Source organism: Sturnus vulgaris, chromosome Z (assembly GCF_052056855.1).
Source record: "Sturnus vulgaris isolate bStuVul1 chromosome Z, bStuVul1.hap1, whole genome shotgun sequence".
Classification (NCBI taxonomy): Eukaryota; Metazoa; Chordata; class Aves; order Passeriformes; family Sturnidae; genus Sturnus; species Sturnus vulgaris.
The window spans coordinates 18722113-18735714 of NC_142283.1; the positions used below are offsets into that span (position 1 = coordinate 18722113).

At 42.0% G+C, this 13602-nt stretch overlaps 1 protein-coding gene across 1 annotated transcript in view; it reads left to right on the plus strand.

Moving 5' to 3' along the window:
- The window catches only part of KIAA1958 (KIAA1958 ortholog), a 66695-nt gene that overhangs the window by 27578 nt on the left and 25515 nt on the right, over positions 1 to 13602 (plus strand). Inside the window, exon 2 of the mRNA XM_014889214.2 lies at positions 2915 to 4179. Coding sequence (XP_014744700.1) covers positions 3027 to 4179 — 1153 coding nt within the window. The 5' untranslated portion in view covers positions 2915 to 3026. The remainder of the gene's footprint in view (positions 1 to 2914; positions 4180 to 13602) is intronic.

The window sequence follows — 13602 nt, forward strand, 5'->3', positions numbered from 1 at the left end:
GCCAAGTGCCATCTTAGCGCACGAAGGAGGGCTACTCTTTAAATGTTGCTATTTTTCATTGCCCTTTGGTCATCAAATGAATCTACTATAGCAAAACTCTTGTTCTGGATGCAGAAAATATTGCCCTTCCCAAATCAAATGGTGTTCCCCTTAACCCATTAACAGATCTCAAGGCATTGTTTGGCAATAATAGCACTTCTTGTACAGCACACATCCTATCCACATTAGTCATTATAGTGGTACGTTGTAGATGAGGCTGTAAAATCTAAAAAAGTCTTAAAATTTGACACTTCCTTGAGGGTCAAGATAGCTGAAGTGAATTTCTAGCACCCAGACATACTCCACTCTGAATTAGATATTTGTAGGCTCTGAACTGCAGAAATGTCCTGTGGAAGATTAGGGCTTCTGTAATGCAGTTAAAATACCGGTGTAGATCACATTGAAGCTACATCATGTTTTTGCTAGTTACTGTATGATTTCAGAGTTATCATGTTATCAGGTTATTAAGCATGAGTCATCTTATTAGATCTTGCCAGTCTGAATGAAGAATTTTCATAATCTCTAAAATGTGATTTAGAAAACAAGAGCAGACTGTCAGCCAGGATCCTGCTGTCTGACTGAGCAGACAAGGTACTCTTCAGAAAACCGGGGACATAATTATGCATTTTCTGTGCTTTCTACAGCATGAGTCCCTCCCTGCCAAAATGCCATTGGCAACTTCTGTTGCAGTTGGCAACTGAAGACACAGTACTTCTGAGTAACTGCACAAACAATCTTGACCATGGCAGTCAGACTGTGGCAGACCTTATCTCATTTCGCTAAGAGGAAAGTGGTCCTTCAGCCAAATGGGGCTTTCTGTCTTCCCAAGATACATTCCTGGCTGTGTAGTGACTGAGTGGCTCCATGATACCACACAAGGTTTACACTGATGCACCTTCTGACTGTAGTGCGGACATCAGTTGTTCCTCCCTTCTTCTGTTCACTTTCCAGATTGTCTTCTTTGCCTTGCTGTGAGTATGGTGCTCCTCCTCCTGTGTTTTGGTGTTTCTTCTGTAGCAGGGTACGTTATGGGTACATATCTTTGAATATGTCTGTTAGAAGCAGCATGAATGCCCCAGGGGTCTTGACCCCTGTTAAGAGTGATCTTTAAAAGCTTTAAATTAAATTACAAAATATAACAAAAAAGAAGCTTTAGATATTTAAAAGTCATATGTTTGAAAAATGAGGTCTTCTCCAGCGCCTAAAAGACTTGCAAACTGGGGGCCTTCTGCATTTATTACACTTCACAGATGCACTGGTCATACCAGGAGCTTTGTGTTGCAGGTGATGCTCTGAGATCTCTGTTTGCATGTGAGCTGGAATTCAAGATATTGTGGCAATTGTTCTCTGTGCATGCACTCTGGCTTGAGCTACTGCAAAAACAAGCTTGAATTTTACACGGTTTTGTTTCCTAATGATGTGCTTCTTTCTGTTGATTCATTCCCTCCATGCTTAATTTCAAAGATGTTGAAAAAAACCCTAGAAATTTGCAGAAGTTCCCATGCTGGCTCCATTCTTGACCCCACCAAAGACTCACAGTGGGTGGGGTGGAAAAACCTGGGAGGAGCCTTGTGGGGAAAATCATAGGCAGTACTTGTCTATTTTATTTCCAGTTTTGGTTTCCACAGATCAACTCTTGACTGAATGGGAATTGGTGAATGGGAGTGAGTGGGCAGGGATGTGCAAGCTACAAAATCATTGAAACACAGTCTCCTCACTACCCATGGCACAGAGCAAACACAGCTATCTGCAGCTAACTGGTGACAGGTGACACTGAGGAACACGAGATAGGCAGGTAGTAATTTATGTGTCCATTTTGCATCTAAAAATGCTTGCGTAGAAGGGGACAAGGAATAAAATGAGGTGTAACATTGCCATGAATGCTGCATTTCATGTGGGAAAAACGTAATGGACTTTTCTGCCTATATGAAAACAAGAGTGAAATGAGAACAGCAGGAACTCCAAGACTTGCAAGTCATGTTCATAAAGCACAGCAGAGAGAGGATTAGGGTGGGCTCCAAACAGACCTGCAGAAATGAGAAGTTCACAGATACTTTAGCTGTCTGAGGTCACCAGAGATGACTTCTCTCACTAGGTGAATATAGAGACACGCAGACTTAGCTGTTATCTTGTACTGCAAATTTCTAAATAGTTTTGGTGAAAATGGCAAAAGTTTTTCTGGAACTGAATCATGATTTAGATGTTGGAAAACAGACAATATAAAAAACCCCAAAATGTTAAGTCTCAAAGTTAAAGGAAGGTTATGGCTTAAGCCTTGCAGGTCCTTTAAGAGTCTCTGAGGCTTTTGAGCAACTGATGACTATCAGTATGGAACAGTCAAAGCTTGTTTGCTTATTCCTTGTATTGAAAACTCAAGTTTCAAGCCTTCATTTTGATACCTCTTAAATTCAGTTGAAAAGGAGATATTTGATTCAGTTGAGAAATGTGCATAAATTATGTAAAACTTCATTGTTTCTTCAGATCCAGTAAAAGTTGGTGCTTGATTGCCACCCTGGTGTTCAAGATTAATTGTATGTTTTAAGATTTTGTTTAATTTTCATTTCCTAGGTGTGAACATTCAAGTCACCATCTTTTGGGCTGCCTTTATATTTTGTCAGAGATTTAAGCTGCTAATCATTTTGCCACTGATACTGAATTGGCTTGTTTGAAAAGCAGTTTTCAGTTGTATATTGCAGGGATGTTCTGAGAATAGAGACTGCTTAAAATGAGGTCTAGTTTTGTGACATATTTTGAAAGGGCATGAGATAAGAGTGAAATGGGTTTAGCTGAGCGTAGAAATGTTTCATCTTCCCATGCAAATGTGGTTATGCTTTTGGAGTGCTGAAGAGTGGGGTTTTGCTCTGTCTCTTTGCAGGTGAGAAGTAACTATGAGCTTGGCACCACACAACCATCAGTGCCAGGACCCTGTGATCTGAACCGTGTCTTCAGCTGACTTCTCGGTGGCCAGGTGCTGTTGATCCTGTACCATGGAGGACTGCCTTCACACCTCCTCTGAAAATCTCTCCAAGCTGGTGAGCTGGGCCCACAGCCATGGGACCATCTGCAGTCTCATCCCCAACCTCAAGCACCTGCTTTCCGAGGGGGCCCACGGCAACCTGACAGCCATGTGGGGCTGTAGTGCTGGCCATGCCTACCACTGGCCCCTGGCTGCCACTTGCCGGGCCGGCTCCCAGGAGCGCGTCTGCTTCCAGGACAGCCGCAGCTTCAACTCGGACAGCCCCAGCATGCTGGGGGTGCCATCAGAGGCTCAGGCCAGCCCCCTGGAGCGCTACCCAGGCCGGCCGGGGAAGGCCAAGCTGGACTGCACCCGCACTCGCGACTCCTGCGACTTCTCCTATGGCAGCGAGCCGTCAGAGCTGGGCGAGCCTGTGGAGGAGTACGAGGATGAGGCCACCCTCTTCGACATGGTCTGTGAGTCCTCTGTCACCGATGAGGACAGTGACTTCGAGCCACACCCACACCGTGCTCCCACCGGCCCCCGCAAGCGGCTGGCTGCTGCTGCCCCGGCCCAGGCGCAGCCCGCCGACGAGGGCAGCAGTGATGTGCTCCTCAAGAAGATCAAGCAGGAGCTCCCTGAGGACTACTATATAGTGGCCAACGCGGAGCTGACGGCCGGCGCCGATGGGCCAGCCCTGGCCCTGATGCAGATGTCCAAGCCCAAGCCGCAGCCCCCGGCTGGGCCCTCCTGCCTGGGACCCACCAGGACCGTGCCCCAGCCGGCCGCGTGCCCTGACCCCGACCCGCAGCGGCCCTGTGCCTCCCCGCCTGGCCTGGCCCGCATGGCCACACAGCGGCCACCCCGGGGACCCCTGGCCTCCCCAGCGCGGGGGGCAGGCAGCGGCCCTGCGGCTGCCCTGCAGGTGCCAGCCACCAGCTCCAATGCCATCACCACCGCTGGGAAACCCATCAGCATCCCCCTCTCAGCCCTGCAGCTGCCCGGTCAGGAGGAGCCACCGGCGGCTGGTGAGGAGACCCTCCCGTCCATCCCACAGCCGGCCCCAGGTGGTGAGGTGGCCGGCTCGCCCTCGGTGAGCACCGAGCCTGAGGTCAGCTCCAGCCAGCAGCAGCCCCATGCAGCGCCCACCACCACCCCCGAGGCAGCAGTGCAGCCGATGCCAGGTAGGACACTGGGTGGGACTGGAGGAGTGGTGGCATTTTGGGGGTGGCCCCCAGGCCTGTCTCAGTGGGGGGTACAGCCGGGGTATATGTGCTGTGTTGCATCAGGGTCCTGCTGGTACATAAGTCAGTAGGTATAGAAGCCACATACAGCTCGGAGAGGATTCAGAAAACCTCAACTAAGCACTTGCACATGAGAAAGTGTACTGCAGCTGTAGGCAAATTGGTTGTTAAGATCCATTTTGGTGGCATGGGAGAGAGCATGCAGCAACCTTCCTGTGTGCATGGGTCAGGGAGGACATGAACTGGGCCCTGCACCCTCTCAATGAACCAGGAAGAAGTAGTCACAGCCAGTGTAGTCTAGAGTTGGAGAGTTTGGTGTTGCCTTCACCTTGTCAGATGAGTACTGTTGGACTTGAAAAGGCAAAGGAGAGTACCAGGAAAGAGGCTTTTTCTTCTATAAATCATTACCTATAAGTCAGAGCAGTCTGTGGATACAAGAAGTATAACTACAACCTTAATCCATGAAATTGATAAGACTTGAATCCATAATAAAATCTTTCTTTCTTTCATTTTCCCAGTGCAAGTTCTCATATACCGTGTCATAATTTTTCTCATCCCCTGCCAAAACACATGGAATTGGCACAAACAGATCAATATTATTGGATAAAGAGCATGTTAAAACAGCTGGCTTCTGCTGAGTGATTATTCCATGTGCAGAATAACTGTTAGCCACACGTCTTCAAAAGGATGTGGAAATCTGTTTCTTGAGCAGATTTGTCAGCTCCCTCTGGACCTGAGCACAGACAGTTCTCATTCTTCCAGCTTCTTCTTTAGTGGTGCCATTCCAGGAGGAGACGACACAAGAGCAAGTTCTCCATCTTTTCCCTTGCCAGTTCAGCCTTGGACTGCCTGGTCAGACAGGGTACAGACAGTGAAAGGGCTAAAACCTGCCTATATGCAGTCCTTACGGCAGGTACTGTAAGAGCTAAAAGCCATGACTGTAACTTGAACATCCTGAAATCTGATTGAACACCAGTAAATCTATCGACTGGCAAGAGCCTGCAGATCTTGCCAGGTAAAACAACAGACAAAGTTAAATATACAGTTTTACTAAGTAATTCCTACTAAGCATTAGTAAGGTTGAAAGGATGGTAATTGTCTTAGTTACAGCAAAGCAAATTCTTCTTTGGGACCCATTTCTTGCATTACTGCATCTCTGAGATGTTATTTTGCAGTAGTCCTGTCATGTAACATCCCTCATGGAAATTCCCTTGCAAAACTCCATCTAGTTTAGAACAAACTCCGCTTTGCTAAATATGAGAAAGGCAGGATCCCTGATGCCACTCCATCCAAATTGTGTGTTAAATGTACTTATTCTGCCTTCCTGAGTTTATAACCTATAACTGCTATATGTAGGCCTGCTTTCTCCTAACCTGCCCCTACAACTTGCTCAGTCTCAAACTTGCAGTTGGGGACAATGGAAGACAAAGCTAAGCAGAATTTTTCCATGTTAGGTGTTTTCGGGGTCGAGGCTGGTCCCCAACAATCCTTTTTAGGGTTCACAGATATTCAGGGTGAATGTGGCAAAATAAAAGAAGAGTGGTAAGACTACCATGGCTTAGCAACATAAAACACTCTAATAACAATGAAAGTAAATGTGGGATGAGGCCCAAAAATCCGATCACAATAACCAAGGGGATGAGGTCTCTTTGGGAGCCGGTGGTCAAAGACGAGCGTGAAGGGAGGTCCAGGGTGTAAATATGGGGTAAGAGAGGAGGTGGAGTTAAGGTAGGGTCCAATGGGTACAGGGGAAAGTGGTGCAGAGGTGGGATAAGGGGAAGCAGGGTCCAATGGGGTAGGTGGGGTGAACATCGCACCAACTGAGGGCCAATGGGGATACAAGGAAGGGAGAACATTCTGGAATTGGGAGTGGTGATAATTGACTAGTAAATGAGGTATTAACATATCCATTAACATACCCATTAATCCCATAACTCTTTGGAACTTTTCTCTGGGGTCACCACAACTTAAACAAATGCTTCCCACAGTCTAGGACTGGGATACAACTCTTCTTCAGTGATGGTTGCCTGACCTGGAATCCCAGTCAGGCTGACTCCCACATCTGGAGAGTGTATTACTTTCAACAGATCCATTAACGTTAACACATCCAAGCTCCTTTCAACTGTTTTTGCCAGGTTCTCTGAAGCCAAACAAGGTTAGCAGTTGTTACTCCTTAGGGTTGAAGCTTACAGGAATGGATGCAACACAACATTTTCACATTTATATAGTTTCAAAACCAGGATTGGCCCATGTCTAGTGCCTCACTTTGAAGGCAAAGTGGGATTGCAGCTGGATTACACTCACTGCCTAAATCAACCCTCTGAACCTCCAAGTGTTTCTTGCATGGACAGTGATGGGTTTCTCAGAGTGCTGTCCAAATTTCAGTTTATTCAGTTATGTTCTTTGTGGTTAAATTTCTTGTGCTGTTTCAAAGAAGCAATTCCTCTCCTCAGACTGATACAATATTGTCACCTGCTGTTATTTTACTCAAAAGTAATGGCATTTTAATGAAGATAAAGTGATTGACTTATGACTAAAACTTGACACATTACTAAAGTCCCCCATTTCCATAGAGCCTTCTCCTTTGGGAAAGAAGTACTGGCATTATTAAATCTTCAAGTTGCAAAAAGGTGGGCAATGTTGAAAGTTGAATTTAGTAGAGATGCAGACTAGATTCTTGCAGGTCAAATGTGTAGGTCTGATTAAAGACTAGATTAGGTTGCTTATCTACTGTGATTGTGTTAGATTGTTTTCTAACAAAGAATGATGTACTGAAAGTGATGCATGATATATACAATTTGAGCAATATTGAACTACAAGAGGATGTTTATCTATCCCGTGTAAAAAATTTTCTGTGCTAAACAGACAGATGTGGGTCTTCTACATTCTGATGTAAAAAAAAAAAGACAGGAACTAATTATATCAAAAGGCCTAGAGCTTTTAATAATTTATAGACTCAATGTTTGTTTGACTAATCAAAGGTTTAGTTGAAAGTGAGCAGGGGATTTAAATTCTGCCTTGTCTTCTCCAATATCTGAAGCTTTGCTCCTGGTCCCATTAGAACTGGTGATGTAAGGCCTAAGGTCTACAGTACTAAGGCCTTATTTAAGCTATGATTAAAGGCTGCAATCCAACCAGCAAGAAATACTACTTGAGCTTTAGCTGAAGTGTACCAGACACAGCTGATAGTTTTCATGCATGATAATCCCATAGATCATGAAAGTCTGAGTGAGATTATCCATTAAATGAAAAATCTTGATGATATATGTTATCTTAGGCCATTTTAAGCCACTTTGAAAGAGAGACTAGTCTTTCTTTCAAACATGGGGTTTTTTTTAAAGATCATTTACTCTCTTTGATTAAGCTGTGGCAACTGAATGTGTAAGCAGGGACCCTACAAAGATATTTTCATGTCTCAGAAGTGGCATCCCTATGAAGATTTGGATAGGTTAGACACTGATTTTTGTGTTTAGGTGTCCATCTAAGAACTGTGGAATATACTGAATTATTTTTTGTTACATTTCAGCACTAATTAGTGGACATTCATCTGTGAGTTTTCAGATTTTACTTTACCATTCTCATAGTAAAGCCTTCAAGAATGCATGTAGGTATTATTTAGTCCTTTTTAAATTCTGGAAAAACTGACAGAACTTGCATCTGTTAGGAGAGGAATTTTTGCAATGCTGGAGAGCAGGGAATTTCTGCAATTTCTACTTCTCAAACCGCCTCTTCTGTCCTATGTTTTTGCTAGTACTTGGGCTGGTTTTAACATTCAAGAACCAGCAAGGGCAAGGTAGATGCCATCAGTAGAGATGGAAGATGAGTAAGAAATATGATACTTAAGGTTATAGTACATGCAGTCTAGAGCAATTAGTGACATTTGGATATTTGAAACCAGGAATGGAATGGAGTTGGTGTTGTTGCAGAAGGCTTTGGAGGGGGACTGTAGCTCAGAGAAGGACAGAGCTTATTTTGAATGAACCCAAGTTTTGATTCTGAGAGCTGTAGGATTTACTTTATAAACAGAATTGCTGAAGAATTTATGAGGAATACTCAATTTCCACTTGAAGACTGAGGCTGAAGATGTGTTTTGAACATGATCATTATAAAATGGAGTGCATCAGAGACTTGTTTGATATTGATGTAGAGCTTTTAGTAGAATATTTTAAGTATTTCTCTGCAATCAGAAGAAGTAAGACCTCTCCCTTTCCCCCTTTCTTTCTGTCTGCAATGTCTGCAATGGTGTGAGTTTAAATTAAATGGGAACCAAGATCCTAATGTAAGATTTGCGGATTAGGAGCTGTTGGATGAACATATAAACGTTACAAAATTTCGAGAAGAGAGGAGTCTCTTCACACCTTACGAACTGACAGTTTTGACTAGATTCAGCTCTAACTTCTAAATCATTGTTTATCTATTAAAAAAAGTGTCAGCCTCACACATTCTGAAGAAGTGCAAACAAGAAAAATAACACTTTTTTAGGGATGTATATAAAGCATACAGAAAGGCAAAATTAATCCTTGTTGTAATTACTTCAAGTCCAGTGGAACCTTGCCAAGAAAGAAAGCAGCACAAGAAAAATAATCACATCAAAAGAAGGTTACAAAACTCTTATTTAAATAAAGTTCTTCTAAGAACACTCAAATAACTGGTGATGTCTCTGTATTTGCAGTTTACATACAAAAATTGGTGAGTTTTGGCTGAAGTGACTGCTTGAAGCATATCTACAGGGACATACACTGCTGAATGTGGTCAGGTGAACACTTAAGTGTATGTAGGGGTGAGACAGTCTCTTCTCTTTGTGTTGTACTGAAGAGTTCAAAGTCCACTGGTGACTCTTTAGATCTCATAATTGATATCTATTGCTGCTGTAGTCGATGGACTAAAAATAATAAGTGCTGAGATACATAATTACAAAAAAAGTAGCACTTTTTAAAAAGTAGCTAGGGCCTGGCTTATTTAGAAGAATAAACTTGTATCATTGTAGTTTTAAATATCAGGGAAAGGAAGCTACTGACTGGATTAATCATCTGATTTTCCAGCAGTGATTTGCCAGCCCACTCCCATCTTCAATTATCTTCATCCAAATTCTGTTAAACTGTAATCTAATGTTCTGGGGCTTGTATTCTAGAAGTCTAACTAGATGTCTTTATTTTAGAAGTCTAGGTAATGATTAGTTGTCTTTACCATATTACAAGGGAGTTCTGTTTAAAAGCAGGACAGTAGCAAAAATAGGAGAAGTTTAGCCTTGGCAGAGTCGTCGTGTTATTGCTTTTATCATCAGGGTGCGCAACATGACAAACAAATTTTTAAAAAATAAATGAACCCATAGTACTAACAACTCTAATACAAGAGTTGTTTATGCAGCTGTTCCTACAAGAGGCATTTATCAAGATAGTAACTTTTGCAGGAGAGCACAGAAGTGAAAACTCATCAATTTTTGCAATATCTTTAGATTTTCACTGTGCTTAAGTAATGTACCTGTTACCTTTTAGGACTTCAGATGTATTTTCCTTAGTGAAAATTCCTTTCAGACTCAGAATGTCTTTTTGTATAATCAGCAATGGACTTGTCACTTAGAGGTTGTCCTAGATATTGTTTATCACAACAGCTATGCATGCAAAAGATTAGGCTGCTGCTTTCCTTGATGCCAGGGTTTGCTTCCTCTTTTCAGGATGGACCTCTTCTGAGTGGAACTACCTGCAGCATAAAGAGATCTGAGTGGAACTATCTGCTGCACAATCTGCTGGCAGCAGTGTTACTGGAAATATATAGATATAGATGTATAGATGATATAGATATACACACTTCTTGGAGGAAACCATTCATGGGTATTCTCAGACTGAAAGTCTATTGGTGTGGGAGATGTTTGGGGATGGGCTTTCAGTTGAATTTGTGCAATAAAAGGTGCATAGGCCTTTGATCCTCTGTAACGGAGGAAGGTGAAAGATTGATCATTTCCATGCAATCTGTGAAAGTTGTTTGCTTGCAACTAGGAGGGAAAGAAAAGGATTATTGCAGCCAGGTCCCAGCAGTTTTTAAGGATTAATTTTGTAAAGCATGCCAAGTTCAGCTGACAAACAGTTGACAATATTCATTCGGGTTCTGACTAGAGGAATTGCATCACTGAGAATTATTGACTCTTCATTTAAATATGTATTTTTCATTCAAAATATCATAGCACAAATAGTATTAAGGAAGATGGTGTGTCATACCAGGTGTATCATTTCAATGAATGGTTGTTTTCTGGAGCATCACTGTTAATTTCAGACCTAAAAATACACCCAGAAATAAACCCCTGTCCCATATTACCCTAACATGAAAAGCATAAAAGCAAGAAATAGGATGCACAAGTGAAAAGTAGAAAACAATCATTTCTGCAAAACAACGCGATTCAGATGCTATGTTCTGTCTTTCTCTAGGGTGTCTTTAGTGGGCAACTGTGTTGTATGAAGCTCTCTGTTTTATGATACTAGTATATAAAAGAAGAAAATAATGCCTCTGCTGGCTCTAGCTGTCCTGAAAACATACAGAAAAAAAACCAGACAAAATTGGACACATCTATACTGAACATCACTTTAATTTTAGGGAATAGATTATTTGACGTGGTGCTTTTGATCAGAGATCAGTTCCTTTGTGTGATCTTTACAATTGTTTCATTTTGGAACTATTTTCAGCTTATGATTTATGAGTCTTTAAGAATAGAGAAACAAGCTAGCATCAGATTTGGATCTGCAGAGGAGATGCAGCACAGGAGCCAAGAGAGATGATGATCCTGGGCTGATGGTTTAGATCAGGACACGTTCTGAGAATGATTTTCTGCTTTTTATGAGGCTGGTGCTTCATAAACGGGGTCAAGAAAGTGATTATTCCCCTGTTTCGGGTAGTGGTGAGACCACACCTCAGATCATGTGGTCAGTTTTGGGCTCCTCACTCCAAGAAAGATGATGAGGTGCTGGAACATGTCCAGAGAAGGGCAACAAATCTGGGAAAGGATCTGGAGCACAAGTCTGATAAGGAGCAGCTGAAGGAAGTGGGGTTCTTTAGCCTGGGCAGCCAGGTAGGTGTTGGTCTCTTCTTCCATGCAAGTAACAGGATGAGAGAAAATGGCCTCAAGCTGCACAATGAGGGGTTAAGGCTGAATATTAGGAAAAAATTCGTCAGAAAAAGGGTTGTAAAGCATTACAACAGTCTGCCCAGGGAAAGTGGTAGAGTCATCATCCCTATAAAACTATAAAAACTGTGTGGGTATGGTGCTTGAGGACATGGTTTAGTGGTGAACATGGTGATTGTACGAGGTGGGTGGTTGGTCTTGATATCTTAAAGGTCTTTTCCAACCTTAAAAATTCTGTGGTTCAATGATTCTATACGTGCAGAAGGACTACTTCACATATGTATTCAAGATCTAAGATTTTAATAGCAGTAGACCTTGGAGAGAGCTGTTTTCATTTTCACCTGTCTCAGTGATGGGAATGTGCCATTTTTGCATAAGCTGTTCTGTGAAGCCAGCATGCAGTGACTACTCATTTCTCCCATATTCTTCATACCTAAATTATATCCCTCTTAGTGACATAATTCCCTCTTCTTCTGTCATGTCATCCTTTTTTGTGCAGTGAACCTAAAATCTGCTTGAGCATGAAACAGATCAGTAAAAAAATCTGAGTGTATTTTCTATCTCTCTAAGCAAGATAAAAATCTGGAGTACAGAAATCCTTGTTAGAATTTTTTCGGGAAAGAAAACAGAAGCATGATGATATTTTAGGTATTTTATAGTGGCTGGCACAGCAGAGAGGAATGCTTGCTAAAACATTTAGATCCTGGAAGCACTGAAACATGATGAAATTTATCTTTCTTTGATAAGTATGCTTAAATGAAGGATATGCCAATTCCAGGAAGTGTTGAAACAGGCTATTAAATCAAAGCCTCAAGAGAGATAAACTGGAACACCTGCTTTCCCTGATGATTCTTTCTTGCTGGGGCACTCCACAGAATGGTCACAGAAAAGCTGCTTTCAGCACCGGTTGTTTTGAACAGCTTGAATATGGCTGGTGGCTTCTGTAGAACGGTTGGGCAGAACTGTGTTTTCATTACCCAAGTAAGTCTACTTTTCTCTGGAGCCAAGCCATGTTGCCCTTTAAAGATGGAAGGATGCTGATGATCATACAAATGTTGTGTTATACACAGCAGTTTCCAGGTCATGGTTCCCACTGAATCCTGCCCATGGTGGGAGTGGGGGCAGGGCTTCATCTATACCTTTTAAAAAGTGCTACTGAGGACCTTACTGAGTAATTAAAACTTTGTATTATTAAAGCTTTGCTTAATATTCATTGATCATTAAGTGCATTGGCTGCATCTTGCTTCTAAAATATACCTCTTAAGCCCTTTAACTCTAATTGAACAGTCAATACACATACACGCAGAGAAATTCTGCATGTGTTCCTGTTGATTGAACTGAGGGTCACTATCACAGTGACGCTGCATTCTGTTGTAGCTTTTCATCAACTTCATAGGTCTTATGACGAAAATATCACTTGGAAACATATAACAATGGATTAATAATATTTAATCAATTACTTTCTGTTTTGTACTTGGGAAGGAAAAAAATGAAAGAAAAAAGCTGGTCTTTTGTTTTTGTTCAGAGAAGGAAAAGATGTATTCTGAGCTATTCTACTCCAGGTCACATCACCCCAGTGAAACAGCTGCATGTGCTGTATTACTGTATTATTTCAATCAGGAAACCCAAAGATCAAGCCTGTGAGCAATAAGGATGTTATCTCTGATCCTTGGATAGCTTGTTTTGATTTTCTGTTTACACTCATTTCTGTTTTCACTGGGCATGTGCCTAATCTCTGCTTTCCTGCAGTGACTGGTCAAACATAGCAGTATGAATGAGCCACAGAAGCATTGATGGTTTTGTATGGGAGTAATTTCATTTTGTCCAGAACTTGGAGCACTTTTCTGATTGTTACAGGCTCTGTCCTTCAGTCATGTTGATGTGCCAGCTTATGGAGGTTTTTTTCTGTCCTTTGCTCTTGGCAGATGGAGCATTGCCATTTGTTTGGGACTTCATTTCTCATTTGACTGTAAATCCAAGAAAACAAAATAATAGACAGGAACACTATTCCTAGCATTACAGAACAGTATTCATGCCTATATGCTGATAGACATTTTGGTTTTTTGCTAACAGATTTATTTTTCCTCTCTGTATAAAGAATTGGCTTTATATCTCTGTTTTCATTTCCCTGATTTGAGATTGTCCTCAGAAAACTTACAGTGACAATAACTTCTCCCATTTATCATTCACTTACAGAACTGTTGAATACATCAGACTGTTTATTGTGCTGGTGCTTATTATAATAGGCA